Source organism: Baudoinia panamericana, assembly GCF_000338955.1.
Source record: "Baudoinia panamericana UAMH 10762 unplaced genomic scaffold BAUCOscaffold_4, whole genome shotgun sequence".
Lineage (NCBI taxonomy): Eukaryota > Fungi > Ascomycota > Dothideomycetes > Mycosphaerellales > Teratosphaeriaceae > Baudoinia > Baudoinia panamericana.
Window position 1 is genome coordinate 1,090,040 of NW_006911260.1, and position 14,858 is coordinate 1,104,897.

The following is a 14,858-nucleotide window of genomic DNA, read 5'->3' on the forward strand; positions in this document are numbered from 1 at the left end:
TGGTGGTGCGATACGAAGCTTCAGCGGGCAATCGGCATAGCACGAATCTGCCCCCGCAACGGTAAGATAGCATAGTGGCGGAAATAGCTGGATCACGTCCAACAACCACGTAGTATCGTGAGACAACCATACAAACATGTCTGTCACCCCAGTGACTCGCTTCCGGCTTGCCGAGACATGGTGCCGCCAAGCGACTTCGGAGAGTAACCTCGGAAGAGGATTCGTGGTACATTCAATAGTGCTTCAATAGCCTCATGCAATGCATGACATCTACTGCTGGAGCTTGGCGAAATTCTGACATAGCTCGACGATCTGCCGATTATTATCGCAGCCTTCGAAAGGGGCAATGCTGGGTCTCGCGGCAACACCATATGTAGCATACGTTCTTCTTAATAATCGTCTCCGATGAGCATCGATGTAAAAGTGCAGTTTGAAACGTCCTGGATACAAATGTTTCGCGATGTGGACCAACTAGCCGCTTCAGACCTCCTGTGGTCCGGTCAAATCACCTTACCGTGATGATGACACTATTCAGATATTTCGCTACGACCGCCGACGAGCCTATCGTAGAATGCAAACACTGCACAAGCAATGCATGAACACAACGAATTGTGCGCTTCGTGCACCGAAGCGACCTTAAAACGCTTCACTCATCTTTATGGTCGTCTTCCAAAGTCTTTTGTTCGTCGGAGCTGGCGCTACTGGGAATAAACGGCTTTGTCATGACAGTTGTCCAACGAGCATGCCGAGTAGGTTCGCCAGTCCCTCGGGCCCTGTCTAGCCTCAGCTGTTGCAAGCCCTATGAGCTGTTTAGACTTATCATACTCGGGTTTGCAACGCTTTGCGAATTTGGATTGGTCTGCTGTATGCGCGCCTTCGCCGCCAATGCTGCCGCCCCAGGCTGCCAGCTGGCGAGCTGAGCGATCTCCATTCGTTGCCGTGACCTCGGCTTTGGCGCCGTCTATAAGCTGTTGATACTGATCGTACACGGTCCGCCTTCGCTTCGTGGACGAGGTCCTGCTTGTTTTATGCGCTGCTCCGCCGCCGCCGCCGCCACGGACTGCTGCGGCGTTCACCGCTGACTGTTGGCGGACCTTCCTGCGACAGCCATTCTGCATTGGTGGCGGCTGCGTTCCACAGCCATTGCGGACGACCCTACGCACTCCGACCTTGCTTGGCACTCCTTGCCCATAACGTTGGGCAGTGCTTCGATTATGTTGTGCTTCACGGACCGACCTCTTCCGTCTTCTTCGTACAGTAATCACGTCACTCGACTCCGTGTCACTTTCCATCACAATCGTCACCTTTTTCCTTACTTCTTTCGATACGCTTTGAAGCCCTGCATAATTTCCTGGTTGATCGAGCGCACCACTACTCTCAGTAGCCTCGACTACATCGTGTTGCGCAGATTAGGGAGACTTCGCACCGGAGCCGCATTGACCATAATACCAGTCGCAGAAGACTCGCTTCGGCCATGGACTGGTTTGTGAGTGGCGGAGATCGTGCGTGTGGACGGCCCAGTCTTCATCACAGCGCCTGCTTGTCCAAGCGGAGCCTGCGATGGCAACGAGCCATAGAATAGCATGCCGCTCATGCACGACTATAACTGGTGTCCATCTCGATCTCAAGGGCTCGCAGCCACTGTACAGGCGGCGGCGGCCATTAACTTCGCGGACGCTACGAACATGTTTGCGCGAGCTTTTCGACTCTATAGGTTCATGGTGACGTTGAGCTCTCTACGCTCCTTCATCGCGTTCGGGGTTGAGGTGCTTCTCGAGATTGCCAAGCAGATCCTCCTCGCCATCATCGAATGTTTCGAGCGCGGTGCCATCGCCGGGGTTCGTCTCCATGCCGTCGCCGTCCGCAGCTTGCTCTTCAGTGGCGAGGAGCTCATCCGGCGCAGGTGCAGCGGGCAACTGTACAGAGCCTTGTCTGCTGTGTGACGTTTTCGCAAGCGGCATTTCAGGCGAGCTGGAGAGCTCACGCATGCTGGTCGATGCTGCGCCCTCTTCCGGCTCAGTGGCGGGCGGAGGTTGTGCCGCTGATGCTCCTGGATCCGAAGTGGGTACCACGGGCGCTCTTTCCGACTGCGCGGGGGTAGCGACACCTGTTGCCGGCGCATCGTCATCAGACAGCTCGCCATCCTCACGATCATCATCTTCGTCCTCCTCGTCGCCTTCATCATCATCATCATCGCCGCCCTCTTCCTCTCCCTCTTCTTCGCCGCCACCCGCTTTCTGTTCCGCAGCCTTTGCCGCCGCTTGCTCAACAGATATATCAGCCGCAGCCTCCTCACCCTTCGAGACATGCTTGACAGTCTGGCCAGGTTGAGGCACAATCTTTGTCGCATTCGGGACGATCTTGGTATAAGTTGACCCATCAGGGTTGGTGAATGTGACTCGTTTCTTACCACGGCCCGGACCACCCTTCTTCTTAGGAGGAGGTCTGTTCCGTCGTGGAGCCACAGCAGCGGGCTTCAGATGTTCGGCAACAAACACACCGTCTTCGTTAGCAATGCCTACCCCTTCGATGACCGTGCCGGGTGCGGCAGTGACCGGCTTGACGTCGGCTAACTCAGTTGGCTCGGTGACTTCGCCTTCCAGAGCTTGCCCTTCGGGTACAAGAGCTTCGTAGATGACTGTCTCGCCATCTGCGCCCGCTTTCTTCACCTTGGTTTTCCGCATGATGATGGGCCCACCATTAGCAAGCTCTGATCCTTGCCCGTATAGGCTTGGTAGGCCTTTGCGACGTTTAGCAAGATACTCGAAATGCTTGTGCTCTGGCTCCAGTAATGCTTCAGGTATGGGCTTCCACTTTCGTGCAGTGTAGCCGCGGTCTTCGAGGTTTGCTTTGGACTCCTCGGCTGCTTCCTCATCTGGCCGGTCCTCGTCCATGGAATCTGGGTCGGCCTTGCGCTTGGTTCCCACCTTGCCACTTCGTGCTAATCGGAGAAGCTGTTGCGTCCATGGCAGGAGGAGCTGATAGTCGCGCGGCATAGGCGGCTCGCCCCAGCGGTCACTGCCATTCTTGGCAGTCTCTGATGCGGGAGGCGCGAGAGAGATTCGCGCGAATTGTTCGCCCCATTGCTTGACCGGCAAGCCTTCAAAAACATCATTGTCGGCCTGTGAACGGCCGGAGCGGTTGCTGCGGTTCGACGGGCGGTACTGTTCAATTTGCATTGTCAGTCAAGCTTTCACGAGAGTTGTGGTAGTGTTGCTGCTGTTGACTGTTGTAACCGCGGCTCGGGAAAGGCAAGATGAGCTGATGATTCACTTGTAAGAACTCCTCTGATTCGGAAGGAGCGCCTCTCATTCCAGTTGTTTGCGATTGGAGCGCACTTTCCCATGGAACACCAAGCCTGCGGAAGCCTGCATATCCCGCCGCGCCTTGCAGCACAACAGTAGCTCATCATGTCACTGCACAAAGTTCCGATCTGGGGACATGGTGATTTTTCGAACGATACACTCTGCACTTACAGGAGCCATCTTCGAAAGGACGCGTGAGGTACGCGTGGGGGGCAAACGTGTCTTGCTAGGCTATTAGAGCTCGTGAAGCACGTGATGCCGGCATGCATGGACAGATCCTATCGCTACCGAGAATGCTCCAAATGTCGGAAGTCGCTCAATTCCATCGATTCATGTCTGCTCATTCACCCGGAGTTGCATGTGTGACGCTGGGAAGCAGCGCCACGCGGCTCAGTGACAGCCGCTGCTGTGCCTCCAGACCACTTTACACATTGCAGTCTCAGATCTTCGCAGGCATTCAATCTTGGCTTCATCGCACCCAACATGAATCTGCTGCACCATTCGCGTTGCTTCCACAGGGTACGCCACATAGCGTTCCTCCAGGCTTGACGGGCCCGGTATCGTCTGGTAAATGAGAGAGCAATCCACGTCGTGCTGTCAAGTATCCCTTTTACAGCCTGCTGGAGACCGAGCTTCACCAACGCCGCCAGACGTGCAGCCTTCATGTATTCCATTCTACACAAGGTACATGGCTCACTAATGATGCATAGAATTCGTCCGTAGTGTGCTCAAGCTCCGGCGCACACCATCGCTGCGGGCGCGCCTGCATGACATCGCCGCCTGCGCAACGCTTGCATGTGCCCCTCCAGTCGTTGCCCCTCGGCCGCGATCGAGTGAGGCTGAGCCACACTTCACAGGGTCCTTACACTGCCCACGTTGACGTTCACTCAGCTCGACAGTGAAGCACATTACCGCTTTGGTGGGGTAAGCCGAGACACCTCACTTCCTATATATTCTCCTACTGGGCTTCTCATCATTTAGTCCCATCTCATCCAAACCCTTTCTCCTAACAACAGCTCCCTTCCATTCCACTTCCTTCTTCAAACCAATCTTCATCAGCATGTCCGGCTACGGTAACGAAGGCTACGGCCAGCAAGGCGGGTACCAGCAGGGTGGCTACAACCAACAGCAAGGCTACCCGCCTCAAGGCCAGGGCCAAGGCCAAGGGTACGGCAGTGAGCAAGGATACGGAGGCTATCCTCAACAACAGCAAGGCTATGGTGCTCCACCTGCTCCTAGCTATGCTCAGGACTACCAGCAGCAAAGCTCCTTCGGCCCACCGCAGCAGGGCGGCTTTCAGCACGGTCATCAGCAGCCCTACCCTGAGCAAGGCCAAGGCCAAGGGCAAGGCCAATACGGTCAGGGCCACCAGCAGCAGGACTACAACCAAGGTGGCGCCTGGGGTACACTTGAAATATCATAGTAAAGCACACAAAAGCACATGCTGACCCACGACGTAGGCCAAGGCCCGCCACCGTCAGGCGACCCAAGTAACCCCTACGGCTACGATCGCGACCCAGCCGACCCAAACAACCCGCAAGAGGGCGAGCGTGGCTTCGGCGGTGCAGTCGCAGGCGCTCTAGCTGGTGGCTTCGGTGGTCACAAGATGGGCGGTCATGGCATTATCGGTGAGTCAACTCGCTCATGATCATTCAGTGATCATGGCTAACGATAACTAGGTGCTCTTGCCGGTGCATTCATGGGCAGCAAGGCGGAGGATGCCTGGAAGGATCACAGACAGCACGAGCAGCAGCAACAGTACGGCGGGTACGATCAAAGCTCGTATGGAGGTAGCCAGTACGGCGGCTCCGGATCGGGTCACCATCACCATCACCACAAGCGCGAAGGCGAGTACTAGCCGGCTCGTCAAACTTCGGGAAAGTGGCATAGGCACTGGTAGGCCTGCCCAATGAATGCACCGAGCGATTCGAAGAATGCTGGCGTTCGGTATTATGATGCATAAAGTCTCCAAAAGGAGCGTATGATGGAAACACGACCTGCATTACGAGAGACAAGCTTGCTACTAGTTTTACATACGACCTCAATGACGAGTGTGGTATTGTTCATTGAAATACTTTGCGGCGACGGCGAGACAGCTACCATGCTGCTTGCAATGCTAAGCTATGAGATTTGACAAGCTTTCTCTACAAGTGATGTTCTACCTGCAACTCAAGGACCAGCTTCGAGATCGAACGCCGGTCGCTCATACCTCCACTCGTCAAAGGGCACGTTACCCGGCATCTCCGCCCCATTGCTGAGCCGTAATCGTGGAAAGTGATCGTATGCCCAAACGTACTTGTACCCCTCCCGAGGTGAGTCGCCGAAGCTCCTGGGGAAATGTATCTGCTCTGCAGTGCGTGGCTGCTCGCGAACCGCAGGATGAGCCGCGGTCGCGTTCCGCTCATTGCGCGTTTGTGGTGCCGGAGCGTTATAGGGTGGCAGGCCGAGGAACCAGCGGCCATAATCTAGCACCGTGGAGACTGTACCTGACAGCAATGACTGACTCGCTGTTTCCGGTGAGATGTCTCCCTTGTTGTCCTCCGCTTCCTCCGCGCCAGGCGCAAGCAGATCGCGCACTTCGCACGCGGCTTGCACTTTCGCCGCCAGGTCTTCGTTCACAAGCATCAACGCACCAGAATGCCAACCAGCTGCCGAGACGCTAAGCGCGAAGTAAGCTCCCAGACCGTCATCATCGGCACTTTGCAGATTGAACTTCGACTCCCAGTCTCGGCCTTGCTGCTCGATCCACTCGCTCACCTCACCCTGACAGCGTATGTCTGGGCTTCCGAGAGCCATGCGCAACCGCTCGGCAGCTTCGGCAGGGTCGACACCGCCAGCAGTAATGAACGTGATCCAGTCTTGCTTCTCCTCCTCGAACCATACCCGGCGACCCTCTATATATGCGTGAGGTACAAGGCGGCCATCACCACCAATGCCTTGATATCTGATGCCCCGAAGGCGGCCTTCAGGATCACCGTGGCCACCGAGTCCGAGTGCACCGCAGGCTCCCGGCTCCGTGCCGTAGCTTGTGATGTAACCCGATGAATGTAGCGCGTGAAAGTGATAGTCGCCAAATGCAACGCTGATGACGTCTTTGTGTTGTAAAGCAGGTATTTGCCTCCATAGGGATTCGTTGGAACTGCGTGATTGCAGGAGATTCATCAGTCGGTCTTGATTGCTTGTGAGAACGGCACCGGAGCGCAAGAAGACGGCGAACGAGCGAAAGGAGCCTTGCACATCTGTCGCGAACGGCTCGCTTTCTCCGGTCTGCGAAATGTCGACTTCGATAGGGTCGCTCGCCCGTTGCTGGTTGTCGTCCCAGAAGATTTCGGATGCGAAGACCTTGCCCAGCGTTGTGCTGAACAATGCGACATGCTCCAAAACTACGAAGCTCGACACCTCGCCCACCGTCTCTGCCAAGGCCAGGTCCTCATCCGTCCGCTCTGCCACACGCTTGCCGCGAGATTGAAGGTAAGAGGTCTTTGGCACAACCGCGCTTTCCAACACAAGCGCAGCATCTTCGGCCTCAGCATCGCCATCTTCGCGTTTTAACGGATCCCACAACACTATGCCAACACCTTCGATTAGAGCGGCACTCTTGTTCCAGCCCGCAACCACCTTCAGGACAGTGCCGTATCCTAACGACCGACCTTCCTGGGTTTCGTGATGGACGAACCTTACATGAAGCGCGGAGTGCTCGATGTTTTGCCAACTCCAAATCCGTCCGCTATCTGACAAACCCAGAATGTGTGCTCTGCCCGCCGAGAACTGCTTGATCGCCGTGCTCGGATCAATTCGTTCGTGTGCTTGTACATGGCCCGGTGGGTATCTCAATGGTGTTGGCTGCACCATGGGAGTCTGAAGGTATGGGGGTCGCCCTGGGTTGAACTCGATCCCATCCATGACACCCACCGTATACAGTGCTCCAGCAGACGTGAGCAGTGTGGTTGACCAACCGCCGCATTGTACGTCTGAAATCACGCCCAGACCATCTGTGCCCTGCATTGCAGCAGGCCAGCTGATATGCATTCTTCTCCGCACGTTCACTCTTCTCAGCCCGGGAAGAGCGATACCGGTTGCGGCAGTATGCGACTCGTATGTGTGACCCAGACAAGCCTTCTCGTTATTGCCCCAGGTGTATATGCGGCTTTGCGTGAGTAAGCGCCTGAAAAGCTTCTGCCAGCGTATGCCATCATTTTGCACGACTGGCTGATTTGGCACCCGGAAGGTCGTTCGGACCAGTCTAGACCAGTAAGTTGCATCATGAAGGAAGTCCGGGTTATGGAGGGCTCTGCAGGTTGAAGTCAGACGCAGGAAGCTCGTTGCATCCAGGTACGGGAAAATCAGTAACAAAACGTCCACAGGAAGATCGAGGAATGTGGTGGTGGAAGTCATGGTGTTTCATCAAGGCCTCACGGCAGCGACAATGTGTCGAAGGTGCACAGTACCGCCTACGCCAAAGTCTGATATTTTGCTAATATACAGGTTGAAGGCAGCCGTGAGTGAATGCTTCGTGTTTACTGCTACGTCACTGGCGCCGCGCCTAAGGCACGCAAGAGCAGGGAAGGGACGATACCTGAGCTTTCAAGTGACATTGTAATGAAAGAGAGTGTTTAGCAGGTCTCAAGTTCAGCAGTCAAGTCGTTCTACATCTCGACTTCCGGCTCGCGCATCATGCAGTAAAGCGTTATCGCTTGCCCATCATCGTCGCAAACCATCTCCTTGGCGAGCTTAAACCCCATCTTGCCGTAGATGGCCATGTTTGGTTCTGCTCGACTCGATTCAAGGTAGCACTTCCTACCTTCCTGGTCTGCCACATCGGTGACATGCTTGAAGAGTAGCCTGCCAATACCTCTACCCTGCGCTTCAGGGAGGACTGTTACAATGTTGCAGAAGTAGTAGCCATTGGGGTCCTTCCACAGCTCACTCTGCGCCGTGGCTTGACTCGCCTTCCAGATGTAGTAGCGCTTGACGTTCAGCCCGCCACGGCCGTACCAAAAGTTCATCCTGACTTGTTCGAACCAGAGCCACCAGTCTCCTGCAAAGTCATTCCAAGTCCGCGGCGCTTGAGGGTCCTTCGGTGGAAGCCAACAGGCGACGCCAAGAATATTGCCGGAAGGGTCATCGATATCTTTCGCTACGTGAAATAGAGCGTAATGTCTACCCCATTGGCAGCGAATGCCTAGCGACACAGCGTTCCGCTTGTAGGAGAAAGTTGCTCGGTCAAAGACCCAATGGTTGTAAGGGTCATCTTTGAAAGCTTGCTGGATGCAAGTAATCGCTCCAGGGATGTCTTTCTCCTGGATGTCGTAGACTGCGATTCGCATTGCGATGAGACAGCATGTTGCGTGGTGATAATGTGAGGGTATCTAACGAGTGGACGGTGATGGAGCGCTAGTGGTGCCGAGTGGGTTCGCAAGTGGCGGCTCGGCGCAGCTCGCTACCGAAGTGCATATGCCGACCTCGAAATTTTGACTCGCGAGTAGAGACACTCTCGAGCATCCGCAGGACACAGCGTTGAGACGGAGGCTTGATAGGCGGCATGGAGACGCCGCATACGGTTGCTTCGTTGCCGAAGCCACTTGATGCGCTCAACGGAAAAGTACAAGCTGCTCAAGTGTATGGTATCCGAGCGGGCAGGAAGAGGAAGAGACATGAAATCGCAGTAGGCATTGATGGTGAAGGCGTGAATGTGTACAACGTGCAGAATCAGAGCTTGGTCACCTCCTACGCTCTCCCGCCACAAGCCTATCTCTGCTCTCCGCCATGCTCAATCTACGTCAAAGCTGGTCGGAATGCGGTAGCACAACGACGGACATACCTCGCGCTGCGAGACGGACCGAACGATCGAAAGCGAAGGTTCGTGTGCCTAGTGGACGAAAACCAAACGGAGAGAGACGATGAAGTCGCACACATCGGACCAATCAAGCATGAGTATCGACTTGCCGATGCAGAAATCGCGGGTATCAATGTCGTTGCTGCTTCGACGGATAATGCGGACGCACTACTTGTTCTGGTCACTTACGAAGACGGCCGAGTAGCGTGTATGACCGAAGACCTATCCGCGACTGTATGGGAGCACACCGAGCAGGACAATCTTCGTGTGGTGTATGTGGCTGTCACCGACTCGGACACGGCTCGTAAAGGCTTGCTTACAGGGCGAGGTGACGTCCTGGCCGCTCTTGACAACGCTGTCACGGGCAATGCGAAAGCCCAGCCGCTCCTCTGTCGGATTGTCCGCCTCAATGACCGCCGAGTCTTGCAGCTATTCAGGCTTCGCATTCAGTCGAGGGACCGATTGCAAGCCCGTCCAGACAGCTTGCAATTGTTAACCAGCTATGACCTGACTAGTACTGAAACGGGGCATTTGGGTAACGACACTGCACTCTTCGATCTGCATGCTGCTTCGGGAAAGCTGTATCAACTATCCTGCGGCAAGTTTACATTGTTCGATCTTACGAGCATTATACCGAGAGCGATCCTGAAGAAGGGTGATGGGACCGATCCAGTCCTTAGCGTGGCACGCCTCGGAGGTGCGACAGTATTGGCTGTTTATAAACACCAGGCGATCACATACGAAACAACGTATGGCTCGGCTGTAGCCTCAGTCTCGCTGGCTTCGTCCGGACACGGGGCGTCTGCTGGCGAGAAGCGCAAGCGGACCGATGAAGACTCTGTTCAGATTGCGTTTCAGGCGGTTGCATGTTACCAAGACATTGGCCTTGTCGTAGGACTGCGTGGAGTGGAGCTCATCGGCATCCAGCTCCGTGAAGTCCTGCGCGGCACAAAGCGCGCTAAAGCCACTCTCATTGACGTGCTTGAGCGAGGAGTCGGCACAACCGCCGTACGGGCGGCAGGAAGCGCAGCGAAAAGGGTGCAACGCGCAGACCAATTTGAAGACTGGCAGTCTAAGGTCGGTGTAGCTTGCGAGGGCAACGATAATGATATGCTGGAGAGTCTCGTCGCCAAAGTCCTGAAGTTAGAGGGTGAGGTACTGAAAGGCACTTGCGACCATGGTCCGATCGCCCATCTCGATGCTGTCCCGGACTCCAAAACTGCTGCGAATGGCATTCTACTGGATCCGTACCCAAGAAATGTGAGTACTGCAGAGATCGATCGAACGAGAGCGAACTACCTTCTCCGCACACTTTTCCGTTCCCAGGTCGACAACACGGGCGCCCGCACAGAGTCAGTACGGCTTTCGACGACGGCTTCGTCGCCACAGATATATCGCTGGCTTGCACTTGCTGGCTTGTTGACATCCGCTCAGCTCGAGTCAAGCTTAGCTCAGGACTTAGAGACGTCAAGGAGCGATCGGACTTGCCAACCCGGGGACATTATGGCTGCCCTCAAAGACTTTGACGACACATTCCAGCTGGTCCACGACGTACTCGCACTGCCAGTGTACTGGGAGCTTCCGGAACTTGTCAAAGCAATGGCGCTGCTGATCGAATCCTTCGAGACTTCACCGGACGAGGAAGATGCAACGGGACTTCCCACGGCTTCCGCTCCAGCCAACAGCCACCGTGCGCTGGTCAACGGCGAGCTGGAGTCTCAGCTCGAAGTACAGTCCGGACTGGCCGAACGCGAACTGCAGCTTGCAGTTTCAACGCTCTCCAACGGCTTGCAACTAAGAAGCGAGACGTTCCGTATAATTGTTGACCGCTTGGGCGCTTTTCCACAGAAAGCCATCACCGAAGCCATGCGAGCTATGATGCGCCATGAAGACCTCATCTTCTTCGTGCGTGTTTTGCGTGTCGAGATGCTGACAGGCGGGTGGCAGAACCAGTACCTTGGCGCGGACGGAGAGGGGGAGCCGGTCGACGCTCCTGAAGTGGTCGGCGTCGTTGCCGCTAGAACTGGCAACGAAGAGGGTGACGTTCCAAGTGACAGCGCCATGGGTCGAATCAGCGTCCTGATGAAGTGTGCCGTTGATGCCATTGGTATCAGCGGCTGGCTTGTCGGCGAGAGTGCGGATTCCTTTGCCACGACTGGCATGCTCCAGGAACTAAAAGCAGAGATCAGCGCTTGTCTGGAGGGCCTGTACGACTTCGAGTCGCTGGGGAGCTTGTTGGAGGAGCTGTACCGGTACGAGTACGCTCTGGACAAAGCGCAGGCAACGAGTAAGCTGCCAAAACGTCTGCTAGCATCGGCCGATGCGCCCTTTGATACGCTGCAGACGTTGCCACTCGGTAGCACGATGGACGCCGGGAGTGGAGCTGCGTGGACGGCGGAAGGCAAGAAGAGCAGCCGCGCGCTTACTGCAGAGCGAAGAGCGAAAGTGGGCCGGTATGTGTTCGAGAGGATCAGGATATAGCATTGCCGACCACCTCCACCCATGGCAGAGATTGGACGAAGCGATTAAATAAGCACAACAATTTGAACCTTTGCCGCCGCCCATGGGTATCACAAAAGCACACCGCAAACTCCATCCCACACACACACATCCCACCTATATCGCACCACCTCACCCAAACACCCCCGCCCTCCGCATCACTCCCTCGAAATCCTCCATACTCACCCCACCCAACCCACCCCCCGTAGCCTCCCTCAGCATATCCCTCAACACCGCCTCCGGCACCTCCTCCCTCAACTCCCCCGCCACCCGCCTCAAATCCCTCATATCAATCTCCCTCTCCTCCCCCTTCGTGAACAACGCATACGCCTTGCGCACCTCCTCGTCCACCCCCCCACCACCACCACCACCACCTTCCCTCCTCTTGCTATCCCGCACCTGATGCATCTTCAACGCCGCCACGGCGACGAAGTGTTCGTACCCCACCCATCCCGTGTTCTCAGGATCGAGGGTATCCACGATCTCGCGTTTCTCCGCTGCATTGGCGGCCGGGGCGTTCAAGGCGATGAGGCAGCGCGGCACTTCGCTTGTCGCGATGCGGGACTTTTTGGCGTCGGCGGAGGTGCAGAAGAGGGCGAAGGCTTCGTGGATTTCGGTCTCTTCTTCCGCGGTTAGGTCGTTGTCTTTTGCGAGCTTGGAGCGGCGGGGTTTGGGTGCTGTGGTTGTGGTTGCGGCGGCGGATTTGGAGGAGGTGGTGGTGGTGGTGGCTGGTTGTTTGCGCTTTGGAGCCTGCGACGCGTCTTAGCTCACGGGTCTCTGGCAGAGTGACAGTAATGATGAGGCGATTGCTTACCATGATCTTTGCAGTCAGAGTGAGGAAGTTGAAGTCCGCACGCGCCTACATTATCCGGGCATCTTGGAATCTGGAGTGAATGTAGGGTTTCAGCATGCCAAGCCATGCTTCTAACGACATAAGTTCACGCTCAAGCATGAACACGGAGGAAGCAAAGACGGACATACACGCACAGATGTAGATACTGCTCCAGGAACAGTATGTAGTGAACACATAATGCCACTCGGCAAGAATTTCCCTGCTAGGGTTTTAAAACGTACAGAGGGGGTATCATGCAACTAATGCCACCCGAGCCATTGTATGCAAGCGAACGATACCGACCAGCAAGCACGAACCCAAGCCAGCTTGAGCGAGGCACCAACGGCAAGTAACACTCATTTAACCCAGCCCCGCCTTCTTCCTAAAAGCTCGCAGAGGTCTGGTGTCCTTGGTGGCGATATACCAATGATTGTTCCCATAATGCGACCAGCTGACGGAGTTGGAGAAGTACTCATCCTGCTTCTGCACAAACTGGTTCGCCACGTCCTCGACATTCCTGACTGCCATCTTGTGGCCGATCGGGACGAAGGGCTTCAAGCTGACAATCCGCGCGCCTTCCTTCAGGTCCAGGAACATGTTCTTGAGTTTGTCGTTCAGCTCCGGGGTGAAGGCTTGATTGTTCACCAGCACGACGTCCGCGCGCTGCAGCAGTCCCGGTACGGCCGAGTGCTTCGTCATGTCGCCCCGGAGAAAGTTGACCTCGCCAACATCCAAGCCCCATAGCTGTGTTCGCGAGGCGAACTCCGCGGCTTGCGCATCCGCAAGCTCGCATGGGTTGTGCATCATCTCGATGCCCCAGCTTTCGCAACCGATCTCAAGCGCGGCTTGCAGGACGACGTTGCCTACACCGGAGCCCAGGTCGACGAACACGTGGTCGTGCGTCAGACCTACTTTGCGGAAGATCTCCGAAACGAACGGTGGAAGGAGCTCGCCATACACGTTGTCGCTGCCGGATTTGTACTTATTGAGGCTTTCGGCCGTGGGTGAGACGGTCCGGACGAAGACTTGATCGAGGATGCGTTGGATCCACTCCAGATGTAACCCTCGCTTAGCCTGGAGCTCACGTTCGATTGAACCATCGTTGATCAGCCGACGGAGCTCGTGGTTGAAGTCTTGGACAATCTTGATCCAGTCTTGGATGCTTTGTAACTGGAACGCCCGTGCAAAGCGACGGGCGTAGGAGTGCTCGATCTCGGTGTACTTCCTCACCAGATCTTCAGGGTAGTAGAACTTGACGATGGTCTCGATCGTGTCACGAATGTCTTCCATGGGCCTGTAGTCATCGTTCTCGTTCAATGGCCACTTCAGCTCGAAGCTTTCCCGTTGCCTCTTACTAGGGTATTGTAGCTCGACAGTGGAGAAATCGGGTTGTTCCCAAGGGTTCACATACTTGCGCCGGTATTCGCCCGAGGTGAGGTGGGCGCCGTGGATGAAGCTTAGAGGCGCGCCGTTCCGGAATGCAGCTTTGGGGACGATGCATCTTCGCGAAGCACTCAAGGTCTCTACCGAGCTCACGCTGCTCTTCGGCCGTTTCCGCGAGGCATCAGAATCACTGGTTCCGATGTCGCTACTGTCATCCTGCTCTTCGTCGCTAAACTGCACATCAGGTGTAGCGCTCTTCCGCTTCACGCCTCTCGACGACGAGTCCAACGCTTTGTGCCGTAGGGTGCTGGTCTGCTTCTGCTTCCTGCTGCCTGAAAGCTTGAAGCGTTCGGTATTGCGGGAGCGAGCGGGTAGAGAGGCCGGCGCAGGAGAGGCTGGAGCAGTACTCGAGGCACCCACAGCCCGGCCAGGCTTGACGGCTACCTGCGTCGTGACCTTCCTGATGGCTGGTTGTTTCGCATTGCCGTTGCCGGAAGCGGCACGGTTGCCAAAGAAGTTCATATTGGGCTAGCGATGGTTCATAGCGATCGGGCTGAATCTTCAATCCTGGGAAGGATGGGTAACGTATATGCCTGGAAAGGGGTATGCTGGAAGTTCGATGCCAACGGGAATACCTACCTGCTGCTAAGTGTTGTGGTGGTAATTGCACGAGTAGTTAAAAAGGTGCATACACAGGGTCTTCATGATGCTGAAGTTCAGCGGGAACAAACTTCGCGGCCGCCGGAAGCGGAAAGTACTCGCGCTTGCCCTCGTCCGTGGAACTTGTTCATCTACGAAGGCGAGAGCGTCTGTCTGCTCATACCAGCTGTGGCTGGCAAGATGAGGAGAATGAGGACGCTACGTACGTGCTCGTCCAGCAGCGGCTACTGGGCTTGATGGAGGAACTTCGCTCAGCATTGTGCTCGTACAGCTTCGGGCAATCGAACTTGTCGAGACGAAAGGCGCAGAAATTGATGGGGAGCGAGCCAAATCCATTCGTGCC

The 14,858-nt window shown here is 55.8% G+C and overlaps 8 protein-coding genes across 8 annotated transcripts; 2 read left to right on the forward strand and 6 right to left on the reverse strand.

Moving 5' to 3' along the window:
• Positions 1-465: 465 nt before the first annotated feature.
• Positions 466-1,514, reverse strand: BAUCODRAFT_418846 (uncharacterized protein). Its single transcript, XM_007676780.1, has one exon. The coding sequence runs from the start codon at positions 1,290-1,292 to the stop codon at positions 699-701; it is 594 nt and encodes a 197-aa protein (XP_007674970.1). The 5' UTR covers positions 1,293-1,514; the 3' UTR covers positions 466-698.
• Positions 1,515-1,730: 216 nt separating this feature from the next.
• BAUCODRAFT_418809 (uncharacterized protein) lies at positions 1,731-3,567 on the reverse strand. The gene is made up of 3 exons (XM_007676781.1): positions 3,477-3,567; positions 2,289-3,164; positions 1,731-2,249 (listed from the first exon to the last, which is right to left on the reverse strand). Exons 1-3 carry the CDS (start codon positions 3,483-3,485, stop codon positions 1,737-1,739), a joined length of 1,398 nt encoding a protein of 465 aa, XP_007674971.1. The 5' UTR covers positions 3,486-3,567; the 3' UTR covers positions 1,731-1,736.
• A 798-nt stretch (positions 3,568-4,365) lies between these two features.
• Positions 4,366-5,163, forward strand: BAUCODRAFT_23066 (uncharacterized protein; the record flags this gene model as incomplete). The annotated part of the gene is made up of 3 exons (XM_007676122.1): positions 4,366-4,708; positions 4,766-4,933; positions 4,985-5,163. 3 exons carry the CDS (start codon positions 4,366-4,368, stop codon positions 5,161-5,163), a joined length of 690 nt encoding a protein of 229 aa, XP_007674312.1.
• A 311-nt stretch (positions 5,164-5,474) lies between these two features.
• BAUCODRAFT_67000 (uncharacterized protein) lies at positions 5,475-7,700 on the reverse strand (the record flags this gene model as incomplete). The annotated part of the gene is made up of 2 exons (XM_007676452.1): positions 5,475-5,609; positions 5,901-7,700. 2 exons carry the CDS (start codon positions 7,698-7,700, stop codon positions 5,475-5,477), a joined length of 1,935 nt encoding a protein of 644 aa, XP_007674642.1.
• Positions 7,701-7,789: 89 nt separating this feature from the next.
• BAUCODRAFT_418887 (uncharacterized protein) lies at positions 7,790-8,721 on the reverse strand. The gene has a single exon (XM_007676782.1). It carries the CDS (start codon positions 8,630-8,632, stop codon positions 7,952-7,954), a length of 681 nt encoding a protein of 226 aa, XP_007674972.1. The 5' UTR covers positions 8,633-8,721; the 3' UTR covers positions 7,790-7,951.
• An 87-nt stretch (positions 8,722-8,808) lies between these two features.
• Positions 8,809-11,817, forward strand: BAUCODRAFT_32278 (uncharacterized protein). Its single transcript, XM_007676250.1, has one exon. The coding sequence runs from the start codon at positions 8,848-8,850 to the stop codon at positions 11,620-11,622; it is 2,775 nt and encodes a 924-aa protein (XP_007674440.1). The 5' UTR covers positions 8,809-8,847; the 3' UTR covers positions 11,623-11,817.
• Positions 11,782-12,546, reverse strand: BAUCODRAFT_86743 (uncharacterized protein; the record flags this gene model as incomplete). Its single annotated transcript, XM_007676518.1, has 2 exons — positions 12,455-12,546; positions 11,782-12,390 (listed from the first exon to the last, which is right to left on the reverse strand). Coding segments are annotated over exons 1-2 (612 nt in total), but the record flags the coding sequence as incomplete, so codon positions are not given.
• Positions 12,547-12,622: 76 nt separating this feature from the next.
• Positions 12,623-14,802, reverse strand: BAUCODRAFT_32279 (uncharacterized protein). Its single transcript, XM_007676251.1, has one exon. It carries the CDS (start codon positions 14,375-14,377, stop codon positions 12,833-12,835), a length of 1,545 nt encoding a protein of 514 aa, XP_007674441.1. The 5' UTR covers positions 14,378-14,802; the 3' UTR covers positions 12,623-12,832.
• Between the last annotated feature and the right edge of the window lie 56 nt (positions 14,803-14,858).